At 37.8% G+C, this 26,163-nt stretch overlaps 1 protein-coding gene and 1 long non-coding RNA gene across 2 annotated transcripts; both read left to right on the top strand.

Moving 5' to 3' along the window:
- Positions 1–3,074: 3,074 nt before the first annotated feature.
- On the top strand, positions 3,075–11,734 carry LOC124234916 (uncharacterized). Its single transcript, XR_006887438.1, has 3 exons — positions 3,075–3,264; positions 7,468–7,563; positions 11,691–11,734. It is a non-coding gene; the product is annotated as an uncharacterized LOC124234916 (long non-coding RNA).
- Positions 11,735–11,807: 73 nt separating this feature from the next.
- SNRPN (small nuclear ribonucleoprotein polypeptide N) lies at positions 11,808–23,376 on the top strand. The gene is made up of 8 exons (XM_046652518.1): positions 11,808–11,826; positions 17,236–17,304; positions 18,517–18,668; positions 20,750–20,861; positions 21,325–21,477; positions 22,071–22,209; positions 22,991–23,116; positions 23,204–23,376. Exons 2-8 carry the CDS (start codon positions 17,302–17,304, stop codon positions 23,239–23,241), a joined length of 723 nt encoding a protein of 240 aa, XP_046508474.1. The 5' UTR covers positions 11,808–11,826; positions 17,236–17,301; the 3' UTR covers positions 23,242–23,376.
- Positions 23,377–26,163: the final 2,787 nt, after the last annotated feature.

The raw sequence follows: 26,163 nt of genomic DNA, 5'->3' as shown, positions 1-26,163 counted from the left end.
TAAATATATTTACATAAGATATCCACATATAATTCATCATTATATTTTGCTATGCACTCCTATGATTAGAGTTGACTTTCTAAGTATAGTGGATTAACTCAATATAGTCAATATGCCAGAGCGGCATATTTTGAGGTGGCATGTTCTGATCTCCTTCCTATGTTACTTCGCATGAATATGTAAAAATGCACTATTATAAGTTGTAAGTTTTGTAGGTCAAACACTGTTAGATATTAATTTCACATGGTTCAGTCTAATACTTCTTTATATCACCCAACTTGTATTTTATTGATATATACATTAATTTATTTAGATTGTCTTTCATGATGCACATTACATAGTTTTCAACTTTTTATTATGATAGAGATGTACATTAATATGTCTCTTCACACTTGTTTGCATATAAGATCATTGGGAAAAGAGCTGGAGCTTAGGGAGAAGGGGAGGAGATTTTAGCCATTTAGTCACTTTTACCCTCAGTCCTTTGATATGGACAATTGAGAAAAGGGAAAAGCTATGTAAAAAGCTATGCAAATACAGCTTCAGGATTATTTCCTTAGCTTCCACTTCTCTGCATTGTCTTTTTCCATGCTATGCATATGTAGAAATTTTGGAGTTACTGAAGTGTCCATTATACCTGTAGACATGGTATTATTAGTGGAAAAATCTTGTATCTGTTTATTAGTGTTGCATGAAAGTGCAATTTCCTCCACTTCGGATATCACTGATTATGGGTAAAAATTTAAATTTAGCCAAGTAAAGGTTGTTGTGTTCTGTAGGGATCCAAGTTCATTTTTTTGTTTTACAAGAAATGAATAGCCAATATTCCCAATGTAATGATCTATCCATCCTGTACTGGAGAGTTTACATTATAATTTGTTTGGCATAATTTTCATAATTTGCAAAAAAAATTGCAGAAAGGAGAAAAAGGGGAAAAATGCCCACCAAATTTGAACAATACAACATCTTCCTAGAGTTATATTTTCTTCTAGACAGGCCTTCAGGTATCTAGCATATTTGCATTCACTGTGGTTTTGCATCAGTTTAACTCTTCCAAACCAGCATTTTCGGTACCGCATATAGAAAAACATGAGAGTGATAATCAATCAGGATTGTTTGGCTAGTGGGGCCAGCAAAGACTTGTTGGGGAATTAAGTATTATTTCTTGAACATTTTACACATATTTAAAAACAGGGGGACGTTGCCATTAACCTCAGGATGGCAGTGGACCCAGTATTCCCTGTCTCAGGGCGCGAGCACCTTGGCCTCTTGCGCTACAGTACACACCATGCCCCGTTGCTCGAGTCAAGCAAGGCACTAGCGCCCCCGCATTGCGGCAAGAACTCGGCTCTGCAGCGAATGGACGCGCATGCGTGGTCAAGGACTGAGGGGGCCGAGTTGTTGCGCATGCGTAGGCGGAGCTGCTGCAATTAGTTGACGCTGTGGTGGTGACTCCGGCGCAGATTCGAGCGGCCGCCAGAGATGCCTGATGGTCTCTTCTGAGGAGCGGCCAGCGTCGCAATGGAGCGGCCCAGGTCAGCCGTGCAGGTGTCTTCCCTCAGAGACAGCCTGGGGGACATTTTTGTTTGTTTGATGTTTCAGGTGTGCAGAATTTGGAGTACTGTCTTGGGAATCCGGGCCCTAAAGTTCTTTGTTCTGGAGAACCGGATGGGAAACCTTTGGAGGCTTGGGGCTTGGCTCTACCTCACTGGACCGTGTCCTGCCCTCATCGTGTCTCTCTTGGCCCATCTGCATCATCCTATTGCGTCCCGTTAGATCCTTTCTAGTGGGGCCCTTTGCCCTTGAGATGTGAGGGCATGACCGCAGGTGCGGAGGGGTACGTGGTGTTGGCCGTGGTGCGTAGAAGGGGGGAAGAGCACGACAGGGAGGGGTCAGTGGGGGGGGGGGGTCCGCAGAGATGGGGGGCAGTGACACGGTAGGGTGTCTATGGTTTTGGAGACAGTGGTGTTTGCAGGGGTGCCTACCATTGTGGTGGCAGGTGGTATACTCGTGGGCATCCATGGTGGTGGTGGCGGGTGGGATACTTGTGGGCGTCCCTGGTGGCGGTGACGGTGTGTGGCCACCATGGCAGTGGTGGGAGGGGTGGAGGATGGGATGTTCACAGTGGTGGTAGTAGTGAGGGAGTGGCCGCAGTATCCATGCCGGTGGTTTGGGGTCAGTGGGGTGCTCACCATGGCGGTGATACAGAAGGGATGGCAGGGGGACCGCGGTGGCCATGGTGCGAGGGGACAGTGGGGTGGCCACGGTGGCAGTGGTAGGGAAGAGGTAGGGAGATGGTTACCGTGGCGGCGATACAGAGGGAGTGGCGGGGTGACCACCGCGGCGTTGATAGAGGGGGCGGCAGTAGGGAGGGTGGTGTGTGGGAGGGGCTTAGCGGAGTGGCTGCCATGGTGGTGGTGGAGCGATGGCGGTGGGCAGGGCGTCTGAGGTGGCGTCAGATGGAGAGGGTGGTATCTGGTGTACAGCCATTGGTTTGAAGGGAGTACGTTAAATATTCTGAGACCTGTGGCCGTCCTAGAGTTTGCGTATTGTGGGGAACCTGTTGGCCCACATTCAGCTGATGGGATGGCTGCAGAAATGTTCACGTCTTTATATATTTTACTTATTGATAATCATTGGCTTTTGTGCTTTTGGTGTAAGATTGGGGATATCGTGTGCAGAACTTACTTTACGCATCTCGTGAGATACTTGCGAGGTTCTGGGATGTGAGACCGCCGGGACGTCTTCCTCGCACTGATTTTCCTTGCGTTCTGAACACAGTTCTCAAAGACAGGCGGTTGTTAAAGGCAGGCTCAGGCACGCAAAGGTCCTAAGCCGCGTCACAGCCATTGTGCGGCTCTCAAAGATGGCTGCCGCTGCAGATGCACGACTCTGCGCCTGCGCCACAGCTTGGAGGTGGCCACCCTCTCCCCGCCCCAGTGCTGCAGTGGGGGAGGGGCAGTTGTGCCTCTTCTGCAGGGAAGGAATTTCGGCTGCGCCTTCCCCAAAGTGCATTGCTGAGGGGAGGAGGCGGGCCTGAGTGGGCGGCCGCCCCTCTTCAAAGTGCCGCAGCTTGGAAGCAGGCGGGGTGCGCAGGCGCAGCAGAGATGACATCACCTCCGTCCAGCAGTAGGGCAGGCAACTGGGGAGGGGGTTTACGCATCCTGTCCCTGGAGGTGGTGGTGGCCACCTTCTTCACCTGTCTACTGCAGTTGATCCTTCCTTGCTGTGCTGCAGTGGAGGGAGGAAGAAAGAAGGGCACAGGTTTGCTCAGCCTCTGCCTTGCGGCCGCCCCCACTATATAAGAACGCAGTGGAGGGGGGAGGGCATTGAGGCCGGGGATTTTACTGGGAGGCGATTTGTACATTCGACATCTTCTTATGGCTGGCGTACTGCTGCTTTTCTGCTGTGAAGTAGGACAGGTGTGGGGGCTTTGGATGCCAAAAAAGGCGAGGCCTTCCCAGGATCCACCGTTCTACTTAAGGCAGGCTTCGTCACTTGTGCTGGAGATTTTAAATGTTTCCTGAATCTAGAAAGGCATACCTTTTCATTTTTGTTCTGCCTAGGATGTTTTGTGCGCAATCTTAATTGTTCTCCATGTTCAAAGAGCGTTCATTAGCTTGTAAGGCAACTCCCCTTCGTATAACCTTTGATTTCTAAGTGCATTCACCTTTGAGAGTTTGTCATATTTCTTAATCTCTGGATATTCTATTTGTGATGCATCCTTTAGAGATGATTTCCTTAAATCGGAGGATGAAGGCTCCTAGGAGCTAGAGCTGTAAGCTGTTTGCTCAAAGAGAAGAGAGGAGAGAATCAGAGAACTAGTAGGCTACAGGGCTGTGGGTGTACCTGGAATTAAGGAATTATAGCCCTTAGTGGGATTTTTAGATTAATGCTTTTTGAACTATCATTTTTGAAGTTGAAGGTCTTATGTAAATTTCGTGAGAAAGGATAATTAACATAACTTTTCTTGTATTCCATATTCTACTAGATTTTTTCCCTGACTTTTTTAAGGAATTCATTTTCCTTTGCAGGATTTTGATGTGCTTGCATTTTTTCTTCTCTGTTTTCATTCATCATAACCAGTGTGTGTGTCTGTGCTGAGTTGGAATGTCATTATGGGAAATAAATCCAGAAGCTTGAAAGCTTTGTTCTGGAATTGTTTCTTTTCGAGTAGTTGGAAAAACAGCAGGAGTCTGGAACTTTGTGATACTTAGGATTTGCCCATTTTTCCTGCTTGTATGAAGATAATTGCTTCAAATATTTATATTTTGGTTTAACTTATCATTTGACTTTCTGCGCGATGAGCGAGTTATCCTGGTCCGCCATTTTGTAGTCTTTTACTCAGGTTCAGGATCTCAATATGGCGGATCCCTTTGGAAAGACCTCTGAAGCTGTAGGGCCTCTTTTCTGCGCAGTGAATGTTTGGCTTAGTACCAAGGCTTTCTGAAAATCAGGAGGGAATGTGAGCCCATCCTGTGATTTAGACCAAGGAAACTTAGTCGAGGTACTGTTTTGTTGCTCTCTAGGGCAAGATACTATCTGGTTTGGCTTTATTCAGTTTGTTTTCTATTATCTTGGTTTCCCAGTGTTCTGTCTGGTGTTTCATTACTGAAATATTTTACCTGTATGTGGTTACACTACATCTTTATTCCTCTGTTTCCCTCTTGCTTTTCTTAATGTGCTTAGATTTGTTTTTAACAAATGTCACATGTAAGATATAAGGCCTCTAAATTAATCTCTTAACTTTGACACTTCACTTTGCTACTTAGCTGTTTTTAGGAAGAATCTGTAAGCAGGGTATAAGTGCTGCCTCAACGTGACAGGAGACAGTGAGGTTTTTAATCCTCTTTCAGTATACATTAGAACTTTATTGCTAGTCTTGTCTGTCCCCTCCACTTTTGGGGACCAGAGCCAGGAAGCTTGAGTAAGAGTTTTGGATGGTTAAGGCAGCCTGCTTCACTAATAAAGATTGGGCGTGGAAATTATTTATTTTGTCTGGAGTTTCGGAATTCTGGCTGGTCCAGAATTCTTTTTTGATGATTCCACAGGTTTTGTTATGAAGCATTGATTTTCTTGTTTGTGGAAAGATCTGAAGACTGGGATCATCTCACATTATCTTCTTAATTTTTATTTTACATTTTTGATATCTTAGTTGAGTTTTTAAGGTCTTTTGGCGGGAGTGTAAGGCATATTAAATATTTGATAACATATTAGGCACTTTGGGAAAACACTCATCACTTTTTGCTTTTCAGTGTATTTCCAAATTAGTATCTTTTTTTTATGAAAGTGATTTTGGAGCAAAAAATTAACATTGTGTACATATAACAACATTTTTTTCCGTTAAATGCTTAATTTTCTGAAATACTGGTTTCTGGTTTGGGAAAGCAGTTAGGAACATTTTAAATGCGTGTGTGGGGGGGGCTTATGTAGAACAAACCACTATTTTAGAAATGAAGCTACTCATAAAGGATTTTGTATGTAGCTTTGAAAAATTGATTTGGGTAATTGAATAGAACAGTTTTGTACACTGGTTCTTTTCTCAGTTGAACTCAGACCTTTTCATACTGAGGCAACTGATGAAGGCATAAAGAAACTGAATTTTTTTTTTTTTTGGTAATGGGGTGTTCTCAGTTACACTATTAATTGTAATCAGTGGTCTGTGACACAGGAGAGGCATATGATATGGTCTCTTGTTGTGTTAGATTAATATAATATTGTATTACATTAATAAATATATTTGGGAAACTACTGTGTGGTTTCATGAGTCAAGTACTTCATTCCTTTTTATCTCTGAATGGCATTCCATTGTGTGGATATACCATATGATGTTGTATTTTGTTTATCATTCATCAATAGTTGTACTTTGAGTTGTTTCCACTTTTTGGTTATTATGATTAATGCTGGTAGGTACATTCATGCTCAAGTGTCTGTGTTTTTACTTTACTCCATTAAGGAGTGGAATTACTAGATCAAATGATAACTACATTGTTAACATTTTTAGGAAATGCCGGAGGCTGTACCATTTTACATTCCCACTAACAAGTGTACACAAATCCTCCTCTATTCCTGTGGTATATATTCATGGTTTTGATTTGCATTTCTCTAATGACTGTAATGATACTGATCATCATTTCTAGTGCTGATGGAGATTTGTATATCTTTGGAAAGCAGCCTGTCAAATCCTTTACTCATTTTTAAGTTGAATTTTTAAATTTTATTATCGAGTTGGAAGAGTTCTTTACATATTCTGGATACTACATTTTCATTAGTTATGTGATTTGCAAATATTATCTCCTATTCTGTTAGTTATTTCTTCACTTTCTTAATAGTGTCCTTTGAAGCAAAGACATTTTTTGTTTTTGGTGAAATTGACTTTATGGATTCCTCTCTCATTAATTACTCTAGGTATCACATGCTTTGCTAAGCAAAGGTCAAGGAGATTGGCAAAGTGTATACTTTTATCATTTAGAAATCTGGTATGTACATGAGTGATTTTTTTCCAAGTGATCTTTTTCTCTTGCTTGTTTAGAACATTAGGTTTTTGAAGCAATAAAACAAGTTGGGGTTATTGGTAAGCTATTTGGGTTACTTTGCGTAGTCTAACATGAATTTTAAAATAAGGTTCAGGGAATTAGCTTTTGGGATATGTGCTTTGAATTCTGCCTTTGAAATACTACGTTGCATGACTTTTGTAAAATATCTTTCATTCTGTCCTTTCTGGTTTAACATTCTTTGATTTTAGGTTTATGATTAGTTCCTCTAGTTTCTAATATGGATGACCCAAGTGGAAGATTTCATGCGTAGATCCCTTGAGCAGCCATTTTGTAAATTGCTCTGCAGCTCAGAATACGGCAGAAGCAATGTTTTTATTTTTATTTTTTTTTGTTCAAGCAGCCCTTTTGTTTCCTGTTATGAAAATCCTAAGCAAGCAGCAATGTGTAGGAGGTTGCTTAAGTAGGCATTTTGTAATTTAAACTTAATGCTTTTTCCACCATACAAAAGGATCTATCTGTTCTAAATATATTTTAAACCGTTTTTGGAATCAACATTGCTATTGGGGGGCGGAGATATGGGTCATATGTCCATGTAACTAAATATAGCTCTGTAAGTGTGTAGTTTTATATCTGTATGTGTGACAGTAAGGAGAAATAAATATTTTATTTTTGCTTAATTGGTATTTTCCCCCAGCTTTTCTGATGTGAAGGGACTTCTAAAGGGAGAAAGTGGTTTTTGGTCAGATCCTGACTATTGGAGAATAAAGAACTTCTAATAATTTAATTATACATTGCCCCCCTGTTTTATTGAGATATAATTAACATACATTACTGTACTTTGTTTTAGTTAGATTATGGGCACTTTAAAGACTCCAGACACGTTAAAAATAGCTCTAAAACTAACCTTTAAATAAATGATTATTTCAGGAATTCATGAAACCTATCAAACAAATCCATCTTTTCGTTTCAGGGACCGCTTACACCTGAGACGGACTACGGAACAGCACGTACCAGAGGTTGAAGTGCAAGTCAAACGTAGAAGGACGGCCTCACTGAGCAATCAAGAGTGAGTACAGTCTGGGTTGAGAACCAATTTAATTAGAATCCTTTATCAAATTGGAACAAAGTATCATGCAATGATGGGATTGAAATGAGGTTAATTAATAAAAGATACACATGACTGTAATCCAGAAGATGGAGCAAAAAAGCAATGAAATCATCCTTAACCATGTAGTCCTAACTTAACTCAATTTCTGTTAAAATTTTAGTAAAATATATTTCCTTTTTTTCCATACGTGTGTTATGTGGGTTTTATCTTTATAAAATTCTACATCTGTCAACATATTTATATTTAAATTATTTCTGCTTTATTTTTGATGTTGTTACTAAATCACTTTTTATATGCTTGCAAAATGTTCTGTGTACTAAAGGGATGTTAATTTATGCATTCATGGTTGCTCTGCAATATTTAGATTTTTATTTGGTTAGTGCATTTATCCAGTTAAAAATTTGAACTACATACGTTTTTCCCTCTCCTTATTTGGGATACATACACATATACACACACACTTTTAAATTTAGGTTTCCAGAAGGGTGTTTTAATTAAAAACGTGAACATTTTTAATGACCTGGTAGCTATTGAGTATACATTGAATCTGTTGCATTTTGTCATTACCACAAATCTTGGCAGTGTCAGTGGGCAGCATTTCTTTTTTCTTTCCTAAATCGGTTTTATTAGATTACCTTTCAAGATGACAAGTATTAATAGTATATGAATGTAGTTTTTTTGTAAAACATAATTTTGAGATAAAAAGTAGGTATTTTCAAGTCACACCAGTCCAGTCCCTTTTCTTCCCCAGAGGTAATACTCAGGTACTTTGATCTCTGTCCTTTCTGCCCTTTTCTTATGCATTCATGTGTATATACACACACGCACCTATGGAGGGGAGCGGGAGAGAGTCATATTTGTGATTTGTTTGTTTACATACATGAGATTTGTTCTATAACAATATGCCTTGGGCATCTTTCCATGTAAGTGCATATGAGTCTACTTTATTTTACAAACTGCAGAGTTTGGTGGTGGAATAACAATTTATCATTTGCTTACTGATGGATATTCAGGTTGTTTGCATTTGTTAGCTATTATAAACAAAGAACATAAGAGCAGTCAATCTGAAAATTAATATTAGTTATTACTATTTGCGTTTTATCTCCTCAAATCTAAAGCTTTTAAAAACTTGTTTTAAACATTGAGTAGCATTTTGTCTTATTTTTGTTATTTTCTCATTTTGCACATGAAAAATTGCAATATATGTATGTGTTAAATTACTGGTGAGGCTAAAGATTTCACCATTTTTCCCTGTTTATTTTGTTTACTCTTTTGAGTTCATTCTTTATTACATTTTTATTTTGAAAATTACTTTGAAAAGGAGTATTTTATGAATGAACATTTTATATAATTTGTCTTTTATAATAGGATGTTTGCCTATTATTTTTCTTTTATATGGTAATTTATTTTTTCTCTTCGGTCTTTTGTAACTCTAGGGATTTCAAAAGTGGCATTTTTTCCCCAGAATCTCTAGAAATATCTTGAGGTACTTTAGAGACTGTGTTTGAGGTATAGGTAGGAGGGATTTCTTGGGGGAGGATCTTTTGTTAGTGAATGAAGGTTCTATCATATTTGTTATATTTTGTTAGTTTTTATCCTATGCAGCATCAACTTGGATCAGAATGACAGGTGATCTCATGCTTGTCTTGTTTAAGTCTTCTTTAGGTGTCATTTTCTTGTCTATATCTATGGAAACATTTTGTAGCTTTCAAAGAAGCAATAACTTCATTTTTCTGACCTCTGCTGTAAAAGCTATGTATAAATACTACAGGGTGCTAAATTAGGGGAGGGATCTGAGAGAAGTTTTGGGTTAGGGAAATAGTGTAATTTCCCTAGTCATCTGTCTCTGCTTTCAGAGTAAGTAGGTTATAAGAATGGCTAAGCACTATGAATAGTCTCTAAGCCGTGCTTTAATGATACATATGCTCAGGATTCTCTCAGAATTAGGACATTTAATAGTTAGAATCTCAGTGTTCATTTTAATAATAATCCATCAGCCCACCTTTTCCCAAGCCGTAAGTACCAGGAGTCAGTATTCCTAAGGAATTGTGTGGGTACCAGTTCTAAAGACCAATAAAGGATTGCTATTACTATCCATCCAAAAAATACAAAACAAAGTTGAGTAAAAACCCAAACAAGATGCAGACAAAACATCCCACAAACCCTACATTAAGTATTAATAAAGGTTCATTGATTTGCATTCCCGAATTGATGGTTATTCTGTCTTTTAGTGGATCATCAAATCAGCTCTTGTTCTTTTGGACCAAAGAATGTTTTCCTCATTTCTTGATGTATTTGAGTTTGGGAGAAATTGGAGATTGGGTCTGGAGAGTCCCCTGAATCTCTTTCATGCACCTTTTCAACTGTCTTTCTAAAGTTATATTCTGCATTTTTTGAAGTAAATGCTGTGTACTGCATCTTATTTTCTCAGTCTTACCTTAGTCTTCAGTTGGGTTTCAGGTTAAACCCAAGAAGGGCACTGCTATAGGAGTTAGAAGAAGGGAAAAGAAAGGGTTTTTTTGGAGGGCTGAAACACTTTTTTGAGAACCTTGTTATGTCAGAGCAAGCAGGCAACCTTGTTGCCGTTTGGTAACAGAAGGATTGGAACTGAGAATGCCCAAGTAAAGATTTTAATTATTCAGTCATTGGAATGGGAAAATCTAAAGGAATGAGCAATGCAATTCTGACCCTTACTACCTAGAGTTAGGGCAGACTTGACAGGTTAAAGGCACAGTCTCTCGAGAGTATCTCAATTTAGATACCAACTTCAAGTCCAAGGTTTCTAGGCTACCTGTACATCTCAACAGGAAGATACAGATTCTAGGTTTTCACTATTCCCTCAGGTTCCATAATTTGTTAGAATGACTCACAGAGCTCAAGAAAGCACTATACTTACTTAATTTTATTATAGAGGATACAGATTGGGATATGCCAGTGAGGAGACCCATAGGGAAAGATCTGAAGCTTCCATGTCATCAGGCTGTGATAATCTCTCAGCATATCAATGTATATCATCACCCAAGCAAGGTCACCAGAACTTTGCATGTCTCTAGTTTTTATTAGTGTTTCGTTATTTAGATGTGATTGATTGAGTCACTGGCTCATGATTGAACTCCACCTCACTCAATTTCCATCTCCAGTCCTTTCCCAGGAGGTCAGGCTCTACGCCCCAACCCTCTATTCAAGAGGTGCGAGCCCCAATCCCATTATCTTTTCAGCGTTAACTCAGGTGTGATCCAAGGCACCCACCGTGAATAACAGAATACACTCCTGTCACTTGATAACCTCTAAAATCCCTGAATTTATCTTCCAGGAACCATGGACAAAGTCCAGCCTCATTCTTTATTATATAGCACAATGATAAAGATGTTATTTAAAAACTACGAAAAGTAGTGGAAAACCTTTTATCACAGTCCCATTTCCAAATCCAACTGCTGTTGAATATTTTCATATATATAATGCTTGTCAACAAGGGCAGGATTGCTGGGGATTTATTTTCTCTTGCTTGTCTTTTTAACCAGCAATCTGAGATTCACACCAGATTACTGATCCATGTGGATATACTGAGGGCTTTTTTCCAGAACTTCCTCCTAACAGATAGTTGGTTTATGAGATTTGAGAGCCTAAACAGCCTGAGTCCTGGACTTTTTTTGTTTCAGGTAGTGTTTTCTCAGGAGGATCAGTATGGATGACAGCCTTAATGTCTCAATGGAAATGCCTAAGCAAGTGTACCACCGTCTTACTAGCGGTTAGAGAGTGGTTTTGAGATAGGATGATTGGAAAGTGAGTAATGGATATGGTACTGATGGCATTTCCACAAGGCTTTTTAAACCAAAAGAGCTTTTTTTTTTTAGTTACGTGGTAGTATCCCCAAAGTGGGTAAGTATACCTCAGTTCCTTGTACATTCCTGTATGCAGAGAGAGACTGCTGTTTCCTGTTTTATGATTTCTTCATGAGGTAGTGGCATGCTCTGACCCAAATGAGAATCTCTTTGAATGTCGTAAGAATCTCTACGTTTTCTTCTATATTGTTATCTATATAGTCAAAAGACTTTTCATTTATATGTATTGTGCTCTTGTCATAGGTGTCAGCTGTACCCGAGGCGATCTCAGCAACAGCAAATACCTCTGCTGGATTTCCAGGCAGAACTGAGACAGGCATTCTTAGCTGAGACACCAAGAGGTGGTTAAAACAGTATTGGAACATCCAGGTAGCTGATTGTAAGTGAAAAACCTGGTTAGAGCTGATGAAGTCATGATTGGTAATAAAGAAATAATTAAAGAATAGAGTGTTTGGAGGTCACTTAATTATATAGGATATTTTAAAGGCAATTTTTTTCCTTAAGAGCTTCTTACAATAAAAACATTGCAGCAAGTTTAAAAAAGTAAAAGCAGGACTTTAAGGCTCTTGCTCTTAGACTTTATAATGTTTCTATATTACTGTCCAGTCATTGTCATGCATACTTTTTAGGTGGTTTCATTGACATTTAACTTGTATTGATTTTCAACTTTATATGAAAAGTATTTCATTACAAATGGCTGCTGAATATTCTGTTAATGAATGTTTTATAGTTCCCTTTTGTGAGACTTCATTTTTTTTTTTTGCTGGTAGTTTGAATAAAGCTTCAGTGAATTGCTTTGCATAAAACATTAGATAGGATCCTTTCCTCAGATATGCAGATATGAAAATAAATTGAGTCAAGGACTATAAACTTTAAGATACATTTTCAAAATTGTATTGCAAGGTATTATATTAGTCTTAATTGCCTTGAAAAAATAGTGCCAGTTACAATAGACTTTTACCTACATTGGTTATTTTGATTACATATCATTTGTCTTTATTGAATTATAAATAACACATCACATTCCTTGGGAGATAAGCTTAATTTCCCCATACTTATTTACTAATTATTCTTGTTTCTCTTTTTCTCACTTTTTTGTTTGAATCAGCTGACAGTTTAATAAAGCTGTTATCCATGATTTTTTAATGTGATGTAGATTTATTTAGCCTCTTATGTTGGTTGTTTACATTTTTAAGAAAAAGCTATTCAGAAGTTGATTTTGATTTAGTACTTTGTTTCTTTTTTGTGACTTTTTTTTAATTTTAAGATTTGAAGGACCTCAATCCCAAGAGTTTAATATATGCTTTTTAGAAACTAAGAGATGAAGGGGGTTTATAGATGAGTTTTCTTCTAGATTTTCTTTATTTCTGTTTTGAAATATTACCCCTCAACTCAAATGATTTAGGTCTGTTTCCGGCCACCATTTTGAGTTTCAGAGCAATGGATTAAAAAGTTATCTGAGAAAAACCCTCCCTTGCTGAATCCTGTCCCCAGCATTCTGTAGTAATTGCCTGAACTTGATTGTAAGACAATGGAATCTGATTCTTGTCCCCAGCACTTGTTCCCCAGAGTAAGGAAATTTTTAAATGAGCAAGTAGGAAAAATTGAATTTTTTTTTAACCAGGAATTTTTTGGCTCCTCAATGCAGTTCACATACTTGAGTAAGTTCCTAAGTTTACTATTTGAAACAAATATTGTGATGTATAAGTAGGACTATCTCATTTTTTGGTATTATATTTTATTCTAGTCTCCAGTACTAGTTTTATGTAAATAATTGCTAGTTACTAGGATTACTTTAGAGCAGGGGTTGGTAAAGTATCTGACCCACTCACTGCCTGCTTTTCTGAATAAAATTTTATGGGTACACAACCATGTCCAATTATTTTTTACATATGGTCTATTGCTGTATTGACTCTACAATGGCAGATTGAAGTAGTTGTGACAGATTGAATGGCAGGCGGAGCCTAAAATATGAAGTAAGCATTACAGGGTAGAGAACTAGATGAATTTCCGGAGCAAGGGTCAGGTCTAAGAATCATGTTATAGTCAGCTATACATGCAGATGAGTAGTTTTTAAAGACATTTTAACAATTGATATGTTCCTTTTTCATTATAAAAATAAAAATCTAAAGCATGTGAGTGATAGCCAAGAAAAATGAGAAAGTAAACCAGACATCCTATACCTATGTTTCAACCACAGCATGAGGTTGATTTTTTTTCCCATTTTCCCCATTTCTTATTCTTTTGAAAATTTAGTTAGTTGGAATCATGCTTTTAAACTAATTTATTTTCTATTTATTCCACTTAAGTGTATATCATTAATGTTTCGCCGTTTTATTACATAGCCCACATAATTATCATTTTTAATGAATAAAAGATAGTCCATTCGTGATTTACTTTCTCTTGTACTTGTGTGTTTTTTTTTTCTAGTTTGCTATGCTATGATGAATGTTGTATGTTTTTGAAGCTATATTCAGTACCTTAAATTTATTGGATAAGGATCCACTTATGAGCTACATAAATATTAGTATGGGTATAAATACTAGTATGACTCTTAAATATTTTGTTATGTTACTTTCTAACAGCATTATGTAAGCAGTGTTGATTGCCATCAAGAATAATTACTAGAGTGTTAGTTTCTCAGTACCACCTTTGGTATCTTTTTTGATAAGTAATTCCAGAAAAGGAAAATTATTTTCTCGTAGTTTTAGCTGGCAGTGCTTTGTGAACGCATATTTTCCATTTAGTTATGTTTTCTCCTGTTACTTGTTAAACTTTTTTGTGCATTTTTCTGTGAAGGGTTTGTTATTTTACCAGCTTTGAGTGAGCGCTAATGCGTTACCGTTATTCCTTGATTTCTCATTTGTTGTATGTGCCTTGGTTGAGTTCTCACCATCTTATCTTTTGACTTAAAGAAGCTTCACATTCTTATGCAGTTTAATCATTTGAAAGTCCACACTTAACCAAAAGTTTGATAACTTGATGTGAAAGATCTGAGGATGTTTGAGTCAGGGACTCATGACCATTTATTTGCTTATGAGCCCTTTGATGTAAGGAGATGTACCGTAACTTGTAATTCATCAAGTCAGTGTGATGTTGCTGCTCCTCTTCTCCTCTGTCTCTTGAGGCATTTTGTTCTCCTTTGCTGTGGATATAAATTTGATCATTCTACAAATGATCTCCTTTTCTTTATAAGGGTTCATGATTATGGTTTGCTAAGTTTAGGGACAGGAGATAACTGTTCCTAAAATTTAAGTCCGTCTCACTAAGGCAAGGAAATCTTGTTTGAATTTGTTGATTTCTTCCAGCTAAACTGTATGAACTAGGGCTGGACGCTATGTGTTCACTGAAATGCCAAGTGGGATAGAACATTTGAAACTGATCCAGATGGGGAAATCTGTACTCTAAATCTTTTTGGCACCTGAAGATAAAAGCTTTGTCTCTGAATTTCAAACTTTTACTGGAGAAGTGACTTAGTACAAATTCCTACCTTAAAAGCACATTTCATGCTGGTCCCATTACATTAATTTTACACAAGAAATTGTATTGTGATTACATTTTATTCCTTTGAATGAAATCTTGAAAAGCTGCATCCACCGCTACTGTTTTTTCTTTTGTTTTTTTCCAAATAATCGCTGTCTTGTTGTTCATCGTCTGGTAGTATGTCTCAGTTGTTGGTAAGGGAGTGTGTTCCAGTAATAGTGTTTTGTTGAATGGTTAGCTGTTCTATTTTTGCACCAATGACAATACAAAAAGTAATCTTAGGAACTTTATACTGTATTTGAAGGTCCTGACATTTTATTTTTTTAGCTTTATTGATGTACAGTTTGTATACCATAAAATTTAACCGTGTATAGGTCAGCGATTTTTTTTTTTTAAGTAGATTTATAGAATTTCTTAACCTTTGCCACAGGGTACTTTTAGGACTTTGCATTACCGAAGTCAGACCCCTAGTAACCATTAACATTCATTCTCTATTTTCACCCTGTAGTTCAGGCACCACTTAATTTACTTCCTGTCTTCATGGATTGCTGAAGATCCTAAATCTATAAAAATGAAAATTGCTAATGATTCAAACATGTGCCAGGTATTCCTGGATTTAGACACTGTTTTATAGAGAATTCTGAACATGTAAATGATAGGTCTTAAACTTACTCAAGTGGGTTTAGGTCAGAAACTACATTTATTGGGCAAGGAGGTGTTAGTCTGCTGATTTGAATAGATCTTTTGAGATCTTTACTTATCAGTTTTTTGTAAAACATTAATTCCTGTATTGCAAATATTGAATGCCAGACATGGAGCTAGCCCTGATGTCATTCTTGTATCTTTGAGGACTAAGTTGGGTAGGTAGGAGAAGGGACAAGTACATAGATAGTAGAATCAGTTATGATGAGTGTTCAGAGGAGTGTTGACACTGTGTTGAGGGTATACATAGATCGTCTTCGAGGAAAAACTGCACAAAGGATGCATAGCAGTTTGCATATGGAGAACAAAGTTTGGGAGATATTCAGAGTATTGCTCAAATTTATTTTTTAGATAATCTGATATCCTCAAAGTTCTCATAGAAGATTTATTTAACTGCTGTCAACTTTTGGTAGTTATAGAGAAGCATCCCTTCATCTTACCACCCTTACTGAATCATTTCTTTCATCCCGTTTTGTTCTCTTCTGATCAAGTGTCATACAGTTCCACATGGAAAATGGTGTCCTCAAAACATGTCTTTTACTTAATTATTCTGATGTTGGTTTAGTTCTTAACCACCATTTAAATAATTTCATTTTCACATCCTGAAATAGAGGATTCAGAATTTACTTAAGTTTACTTTGCCGGTTGCAAATTTTCTCTATTGAAAACAGTGGAGAACAATCTTACTGGAAATATTTGCACTGTTAAAAGTGCAATTGGATTTGTTTATGATACTGGGCTACTTTTAGGCATAAAGCCAACTTCCCATTCAAAAGTAATTTGTTTCCTTTTTTAATGAATATAATCAGTAGTTTGAGACTGTTTACCATTTTTAGCTAGATTTTGTTGCCGTACATAATAAAAGCATTTTATTTAGTATATTTGGGAAAATGACAATATTATTATAATACATGTTCGTTTGATCACTAAGAAGATTGCCCATAGTATCCCATATAAGCATTCAGTAGTTGTTATGTCAGCTTTTAACATAGGAAGTCTCAAGTAGGTACATGATGAAATCTTAAGCAGGTACATGTTAATACATTTGGTTGTTGGTGAAGAAAGATTACCTAGCTTTATTGTGAAGGGACTTCATGTGTGTGGGAACACAGGTTGAAAATGTTTAGTGGGTTCAGCCAAGAAGCAAAAAACTAACTCAGGAGTAATTCAGATGAAGAAACGGAAGCATATCAAAATGTTGAAGTTGAGATAATTGGTGCTAACTTGAGGCTAGAGAATGAAGCGCTACCTTAAATAAGGATGGAAAGAGAACCATTTTGAGAATGGAAATGAAGTTTATTTTTGAAACCTTTAAGAATTTTTGTGTAAAACTTTGTTAATCTTAGGTGCATAAAATGTAGGTGTTAAGGTGAGGGAATAGTGAAATTTGTTGTTTACTTGGTGGGTGTGGGAACATGGGGGAGATCTTTTTGAATATGTCTGTTATAGTGATTTCATGAAAAAGTGTCTGCCTGTTTTAAAATATGGTAGATTGCAGTGCTGCAAGATCATGCTTTCCTCTGCAGGCTCCATCTACTGTTTGAAGCTTCTGCCCCAGCTTGCGTTGTTTGTAGGAGAACCTGCATCATCCCTTTATCTGTAGCCTTCCCTTAGGTCTTAAGGATCCTGACACTTTACTGCGGACGTTGGATTTGGAGAAACAGCAATCATGGTAAGATGTATATTAGGGTAGGGGCATGAGAAGCTACTGTAAGGGCCCGACACAATGGTTTGACAGAACGTGGGGTGATTTGGAGTTCTTAATGTTAGAAATAAGGTATCTATAGAGATGGTATCTCATTGCATGGAATAACAACTAGAGAAGAGCTATGTCTATTATCCTGTTACAGTGATACATGGTTTGGAGGACATTTTTACAGTGATCTTATAATGTGAGAAAATACAGAAGAGAGTTTTTGGTGATAATTACAGTAGTAAGGGACCATTCTGCAGGTGGGAGATTCAGGTCAGGTTACAATAGACATAAAGTCTACTTAGGAAATGGAAGTGTTTGGGGCTTTGGGGCGTCATTGTTATAAAGGAAAGCAGTCTGTAAAGAAGAAGACAGCATCCTAATCAATTTGGTGGTTCTGTTAAATTTTGGAAAATCTAGAGGATGTATTTTCAATGGGAAGGATATCCTAAGGAGACGAAAATTGGTTCTTGAGGAGATTTTCTTGAGAAAAGTCTTTGATTTTACTATGGTTTGTGGCCTTCCAAAGGGTCAGAATATGTAGAGAGATAGCATATGAGCATATTAAAATTTCAGTGGAGTGGGTGATTAGGATAAAAATGTTTTAAAAAGGTGCCTTAGTAGGACAAAAATGAAAGAGAAAATTTGAGAAGCACTGATAAAAGTTCTAAATGATATGGGATGTGGGTTGTGATGGAACTAGGGCAGAGGCCTTTGGGGAACTAAAAATTTGTGCACTGTATTTGCATTGGGTTGATGGGAGTTTTTGGAGGTGGGAATTTCCCATTGTTTGGCTAGTGTCTGGGGGGAAAAATAGTCCACAGGGTCAACTGTTCCATAGGAGGGTTGGATTTGGGATTATAATTGGGAGAGGAGGATTGGAATGATGGAATACTAAAGGGGAACTGGCTTGGGAATCTCAGTTGGGGAGTAAATATATTTAGGATGATGGGAAACTGCATAGGGAGAGATTCTGAAAGTAGAGAGATCCATTGAGGAGTATATTGGTCCTGGGTCCAAATTTTGTCCCGGATCTTGAAAAGGTGGGGAGGAATGTTGGAGAAAATGTGGAACGGGGGATGTGTTAGGGAAACCAGATTTGGATTGGTATAGGAGTGAGGAAGAAATGGGATAGGATTAGAAAATAGCTGCAGATAAGCTGATGACTGACTCTTCTCTTACCCCTTCCAGACTGTAGGAAAGAGCAGTAAGATGCTGCAGCACATTGACTATAGAATGAGATGTATCCTACAGGATGGCCGAATCTTCATTGGTACCTTTAAGGCTTTTGACAAGCATATGAACTTGATCCTCTGTGATTGTGATGAGTTCAGGAAGATCAAGTAAGACCACTTTGGGTTTGGGTAATGGAAGGTTGAGGGAAAGGCACAATATAGGGGTAAGGGCTTATACAGGATAACTGAAGGAGGCAGGGAAAATGTGGCAAGGCTGGTGTATTGTCTGACCACCTGGCCTCTTCTCTGAATTGAATCAGTCTCCCTGTCTTAAAGTTACTGTATCAACACTACTTGTTTTAAGTTTCCAAATACAATCATGAACTTAACTGAGAATAAAACTGTACAGTGCAATCAAAATATCAAGTTATGTTTATCATAAAAATTGAGGAATGTTCTTAATTGGTCGGCTTCTGCAGCATTCCTTCAGACTGAAGGAATCTTAAGAACAACAATTTCTTTTCATGATTGAGGACTTGGGATGTGATTAGAGTACTCCGTGCCACGTCTAGCACTTTTCATCCAGCCTCTTCTCATGCCCCTTTTTTTGGTCTGAATCATGTTCATTGTTGGTTTGCTGTCAGTCTCTCCTTTTGCTTATTTATTTGTCTTTGTGATTTACCCATTTCATTTATTCATGACTAACCTCTGTGTGCTTGAACCTTATCACATGAGGCCACTCTCTTTGTACCTGTGATTGGGGAGCTTCCTTTAACAGGGTGCTGTTGGACTACATGCAACAAGAGCATAGAACTCGGCATCCTACTTTCACTCAGTTGACATTTTATTTGGAGTATTTGGGTCGGTGCTTGTAATATCTCTGTATTTCCAAGATGACTGTGTTTCCGACTCTTATATTGGGGCAGAACTTAACAATGGATCACCTTGACCCTTGGCTTGATTTCCTCTATTCCCACAGTTAATGATACAGTGTTCAGAAATTTAATTTGCCCACTTCACTTAGGATTATTAAATATAAAGAAAAAGGTGATATTCAACATTGCCTGCCTGCTGTAGTCTTAAGTCTTTTCTTAGTCAAATTTGAATAGAATTCATAGCATAGTCCTTGTCTTTCCCTTTTTATTTCTTCTTCTTTTTTTTTTTTTTTTTTTAAGATTGGCACCTGAGCGTGACATTTGTTGCCAGGCTTTTTTTTTCTTCTTTTTTTCCCCAAAGCCCTCCAGTACATAGTTGTCTATTCTAGTTGTAAATCCTTCTGGTGTGCTATGTGGGATGCTTCAGCATGCCCTGATGAGTACTGCCATGTCTGTGCCCAGGATCCAAACTGGTGAAACCCTGGGCCACTGAAGTGGAGTGCACGAACTTAACCACTCGGGTGGCCCCTCATTTATTGTTAATCTCCTTCCTGTACACCAAGTTTGATAATTCCAGAAATTCTGGATGGTGGATGCTTCAGTGTTAATCTTTTTTTGTTTAAATATTCCACTCCTTTACTGGAAATAATAATAAGCCTTATGATGTTGATAAACACTAAAGGCATTTGATGAAAGCTTGGCATATTCTTAATTTTTCTGTTTCACTCTTAAGTTACAGGGATAATTTCATCAAAATAATGCTTTAAGGTCATGCATTTTTGTCTGGTAGTACTCACTGGGGTTTGTTGAATGGCATTGTGTCACTTGCTTTTACACATGATATAATCGTCATGCATGTATGGTGTTTGCTGCTGACAGTGGAAGAAACTAGAATCACAGAGGTTTTTATTTTTTTTTTATTTTTCATGGTTATATAGTAAGTGGTAAGGCCAGAAATACACTTGCCTCTTACTTTTCCCATTTCTTTAGTTGTCTCCCATCAAGATTTACTTACTAGGTAAAAAATTATTTTAAAAGATTTACTTTGCATCTTAACATATGAAAACTGAGGTTTCAGTTTTGTCTTTCTTGAGTCTTAGCCATGCCATTTGCATCTGTGTTTCACAAAGAGGAAATGTTTTGCTATAGTAGAACATTGAGGGAATATTCTGGAGGATTAAAGTTTGACAGGAAAAGAGCTTTACCATTCACCTTTATCAGTTGAGTCTAGATTTTTGGTCACAGCTCAGTAACTGTTTGAGCCTGAGCATCTTGGCATCTGTTATTATCTTAATTGATACCTAATGATCTGTAAATATTTTAGAGTAGAATAATCCCTAACTTATCTTACTGAAGTTTACTTCTGATTTATAGGCCAAAGAATGCGAAGCAGCCAGAGCGTGAAGAAAAGCGAGTTTTGGGTCTGGTGTTGCTGCGTGGGGAGAACTTGGTTTCCATGACTGTGGAGGGACCACCCCCTAAAGATGTAAGGAAGGTGTAGGGCAGGACAGAACATTAATGTGGAAGGGCATCACGTTACTTGAGATGTTTGCTAAAGCAGAGTACAACAGAGGCACAGTATTATGTACCTTTGTCAAGTAAAGTGTACCCAGCACTCGATGTCAGTTCTTGCTTGTCTATACTTGAGGATTAAGGGTTTTCTGATGAATGCTTTTATGTGCTGGGTACTACCTAGATAAGGGAAGGAGCTTCTGATTTATTTTTTATTGGTAGGGTCATAAAAATATATATACTCATAATTTGATGAATGTGCATTTAATCTGCAGAATGCCTCCATGGTGCACTTCTCCATTTATTCCTTTGAATACAGAACTAATTTGAGATAGGTCGTGTGGGAAAATGGTGGGAAGGAGTGATCTTTTAGGAATAAGATTAATGATAAGTTTGGTAAATCATTTGATTTCAAGCTATAATTTTTCTTGTTTCAGACTGGCATTGCTCGAGTACCACTTGCTGGAGCTGCAGGAGGCCCTGGCGTTGGCAGGGCAGCTGGCAGAGGTGTTCCAGCTGGTGTTCCAATACCCCAGGCTCCTGCTGGGTTAGCAGGCCCTGTTCGAGGGGTTGGGGGGCCATCCCAACAGGTGAGGAACCAGGAGAAGGTTTTATATTATTGGGAGAAAGTGTCTAGAACTCGAGGCTGAGGAGATTTAAAAGCCTGAGTGTATACCCTCTACTGTGTAAGCAGCATATGCAATAGAGAGAACTGAGACACAAATACACATTAAGAAGGGAATAGATTAAAGCCATCTTGATATGAGCAATTTACCACTATTGGTGAGTAAAGAGAAATATGGGTGGATAAAACAGAGTTGAGGAAATGCAAAAGGACTTATTAAATTAGAGGCATATTCAATTTAAAAGGGAATGCGTTAGTGAGCCAAGATTTTTTAAATGAGAATAATGGGAGAAGTGCAAAATTGCTGTAACGATTTCATATTTAATTAGGTCATGGACCACCAGTTATTTTCTGTGTTTGAGTAACGTGAGGATGTGTCTTACCTTTAATGTTTTTCTTTTTAAATTTTTTGTAAAATTGAGAGTCATAATAGTTTACATCATTGTGAAATTTCAGTTGTGCATTATTTCTTGTCTGTCACCACATAGGTGCTCCCCTTCACCCCTTATGCCCACCCTCCACCCCACCTTTAATGTTTTTCTGACCATGCCTTCTCAGGTAATGACTCCACAGGGAAGAGGCACTGTAGCAGCTGCTGCAGTTGCTGCTACTGCCAGCATTGCTGGAGCCCCAACTCAGTATCCACCAGGACGGGGGACTCCACCCACACCTGTGGGCCGAGCAACCCCACCTCCAGGTAAGGAATTGATGAACAGGAAGTAAAAGAATTTGGTTACGAGATATAGGTAGGGGTCTGTGAAGAGATTGTATCATCTTGAGGAAGTGATGACTAAGGATAACTCTCACTAAGAAGATACTGAATTAAGTAAACAATCCAATATTGTTAACTATAGTCCCGTGCTGTTCATTAGATCCCTGGAGCTTAATTATCTTATGGCTGAAAATTTGTACCCTTTAGTCTATGTCTCTGCCTTTCCTCCACTCCTCAGTGACTGGCATCCACCATTCTACTCTCCGTTTACATGAGTTCAGTGTTTTGAGATTCCACATATAAATGAGATTATACGGTATTTGTTTTCATCTGATTTGTAATTATGTGAGCTGAAGAATGTGTTAACCAACCTTATTGTGGTAAATATCTCTCAATATATGTGTGCATCAGATCATCACATTGTACATCTTAAACTTACACAGTGTTATATGTCAATTATATCTCAATAAAGCTGGGGGAAAATATTTTTTCATCTATTCAAAAAAAAAATGCTGAATTCAGACTCATCCTAAGTACCTAACTAGTTGCTTGGGATATGTTTCCCATTTCTGAATAGTGGTTTTTAATGAAAGGCTATGGACTCTTGAGTTGGGGATGACTTAACATGGTGATGGTCAAGGAGAAATGATTCAACTCTCTACTTGGTAACTGGGCCTGTTTCTTTAAATATTATCTTGTGTTTAATTCTGTCATCTTAGTTTAGCTGATTTATGAGGCTTTTATTGCTGCCATTTTTCTTTTCTAGGCATTATGGCTCCTCCACCTGGTATGAGACCACCCATGGGCCCACCAATTGGACTTCCTCCTGCTCGAGGGACGCCAATAGGCATGCCCCCTCCAGGCATGAGACCCCCTCCACCAGGAATTAGAGGTGAATGGATACACTTGAGCTCAGTGCTGCCAGCCAGGGCCCTGAATGTTTATGTGTTCTTTTCTAATTTTACTTTTTCTTTTCCAGGTCCACCTCCCCCAGGAATGCGTCCACCAAGACCCTAGGATACTATTGATTCTTCTTAGTCACTTTTCTCCTGCAGTGTGTCTTGTGAAACTGTGTAGAGTGATTGTGAGCTTTTGTCCCCTCTTTGCTGAATTAATATTAGCTAATAAATGCATAGAGCAATTAAACTGTGAGGTACTTGTACATTTTTTGGCCCATTCGTTTGTTGAGGTCAGAGTGATGACTGGGATTTTTCTGGTCTTGACATTATTGTGGATGAGGTGAATCCTGTTCAGCAACTCATATAATTTTCTCTTTAATTGTTATGACAAAATGGTTGTGCTTCTTGTTTGTTTCCTAACTTTCACTTTGTGCAGTGACTGGTGTCATTTAATATCTTTTACACATAAGGAACCTCTTGACCCAAGGGGGTTAAGTGGTTGAACTAAGACTCACACGTGGCCTCTTGCACTTTACTATGCCGTACATAACTGAAGGGATGGGATGAAAGACCACCTATAAAAGGAAATTGTGGTACTGAATCAGACTGTTCATTAAATCAAGCATTTGGAATAGGAGGTACTCTTTTTTCCTTGAAAGGTTACCTCAGTTAATGAGCTTTTACAGGTCCCTTGGGCCTTCTGTGATCAGAGTAGATGACATGATCCTGGAATAGTCATCATTCCCTACCAGTGAGTAAGTATTCACTTATAAATTTTTGAATTACGGCAGAGCCTGTGTATAGGGAGCCAGGGAGGTTATGTATTTGAGGTAAGCTATGTTACTTAAAATAAAGATAACTTACACCCTAAAATATAGTTGACTCTAAACTACAGATTATCATCAACTGCATTACTTAGTGATTTACTGAAAGTATTCAGAGGAGCAGAGAGTCTTTTCCAGTAGTTAAGGAGTGTCCAAGTATCTAGTTCTCTTTGAGTTCGTTATGAAGCAATGAAATCACTTTTAAAAGGAAGAGGGAGGAGGATTTTAGGTTTTACGGCTAAGGTTTCAACTAGGCAATGAGTGAATCCTTATTGATTGTAGGAGTTAGCTTATAAAATACTGCAGTTAGAGATTGGTATTAAGCCTTAATAACCTAAGATGGGTAGACTGATTGTGTCTTTTAATTTTATCAGCAGACGTTGTATGTATTCCACCTTTTTCCATCTTTTAATTCATGGCCTTTCAAGAAATAGTCTCCCAAGGAAAAGGGACCTTAAAAATGATTACCGTTGTCATCACCAACTTTATATATTTTATTATATACTTTATGTAGTCTGATCTCTCCCACAGTAGTTTCCAGGATTGATGGTCACTTTCAAGTAAGGAACATAATGTAGCCACGCCTTCCTTGGTTTAGGAGATTTATGTGATACAGATGATACTTTTTTCAGAATTCATCAATGTTAAGAAACTTTCTGGCTACCGGAGCTGTAGGAAAAGTTCTTTATCTAGATCTCTGGAGGCAAAGCTGATATATGACAGCTACTTTTGCTCTAAAAATTATGTAGGTGGCATGTGAAGAGCCTTGTTTTCTAAGAAGTCTGTTCTGTGGACCAATTTCGAATAATTTGTGGTACTTTTTCTAGTTTTGGAAGGAAAACCTCCCTCTACATAGAACTGCTGGCATGGATGGCCCTTTGATTTTGGCATGAGCGATCGTGCAGCATGTTTGAAGAGAACCTGTTCTCTCATATTTCCTTAACTAAAGATGGCCTCTTTATCAAGTTAGAGGTGAGTGACAGGAATTCAAGATTCTACAAGATGCTTCTAGTGGCATTTTGGGTTTGGTGGTGGTAATATTCTTCTCTGCCTAGAGCTTCCTTGGATTTTTTTGAGAACTCTGACTGTAGGACATAGACTAAAAGACAACTCGGGAGACATATTTATATAATTGCACATAGCATGTAAAATAAGTGTGTGGCTCTTTTGTTACACGTTGATAGATCTGTGCTTTTGCAGGGTTCCCGTGGGCACACATAACAACGTACTAGCTTTCAAATATTCGTTTTGCTCTAAATGAATTGTATTCTAAACATTTTAAAAGCAGTAAGTGCTTTCTGTCCCTTAGGATTTTTCCTACATTCCTGCATTCAAGTAAGTACGTGTTTCATCCAAAACACAGTTGGACAGTGATTTCCTGGCCACATTTATTAACTGTGACTCCGTAAGTATATACACATTGCATTATCAATATAGTTTTTATTGTGGTTTACAGACAGTTTCAAATAGAATTCTGGGATTTAATAGTTATACTACCTTAAACCTTTATGTTTTTTGTTATTTGCGGTGGTCTGTGTTTATATGGTAGGTTAACTGGACTTGGTATAAATGCATGTCAAAAGTGATGTAGATCCCTTCATAAATTCATTGGTCCTCAATCATGTGATCATGTCAAAATTTAGAAGTCCCATGATTTTTTTCCAGCTTCGTCAATATATAATTGATAAAAACCATCTAATTTTAAGATGTACAGCATGATGATTTGATATATATTGTGAAACGATTACCACAATAAATCTAGTTAACTCCTCTATCACTTCACATAGTTCACCATTGTATTTTTGTGGTGAGAACATTTAAGATCTACTGTCTTAACAAATTTTAAGTGTACAATACAATATTGTTAACAATAATCAGTATGCTATACGTTAGATCCCTAGAAGTTACTCATCTTATAATTGAAAGTTTATACCTTTTGACCAACATCTCCCCGTTTCCCCCAACCATAAGTTCCTGGCAACCACTATTCTACTGTTTCTATGAGTTCACCTTTTTTAGATTCCATATATGAGTGAGATCAGAAATCTTGTAATTTTTGTAATAAAACATTTTACTTCTTGTAGGTCTTTACTTGTAATAGAACAATTCAAGTATTTTATGGAATTAGGTGATAATACTTGTCTAGAGTTTTCATAATCTCATTTGAAAGATCAGAAAAACATACTGTGTTCATTTCAAATAAAACTTTTATTGAT

The sequence above is a fragment of the Equus quagga genome, chromosome 2, assembly GCF_021613505.1.
Source record: "Equus quagga isolate Etosha38 chromosome 2, UCLA_HA_Equagga_1.0, whole genome shotgun sequence".
NCBI lineage: Eukaryota > Metazoa > Chordata > Mammalia > Perissodactyla > Equidae > Equus > Equus quagga.
This window is presented reverse-complemented; position numbering and strand designations above follow the sequence as displayed.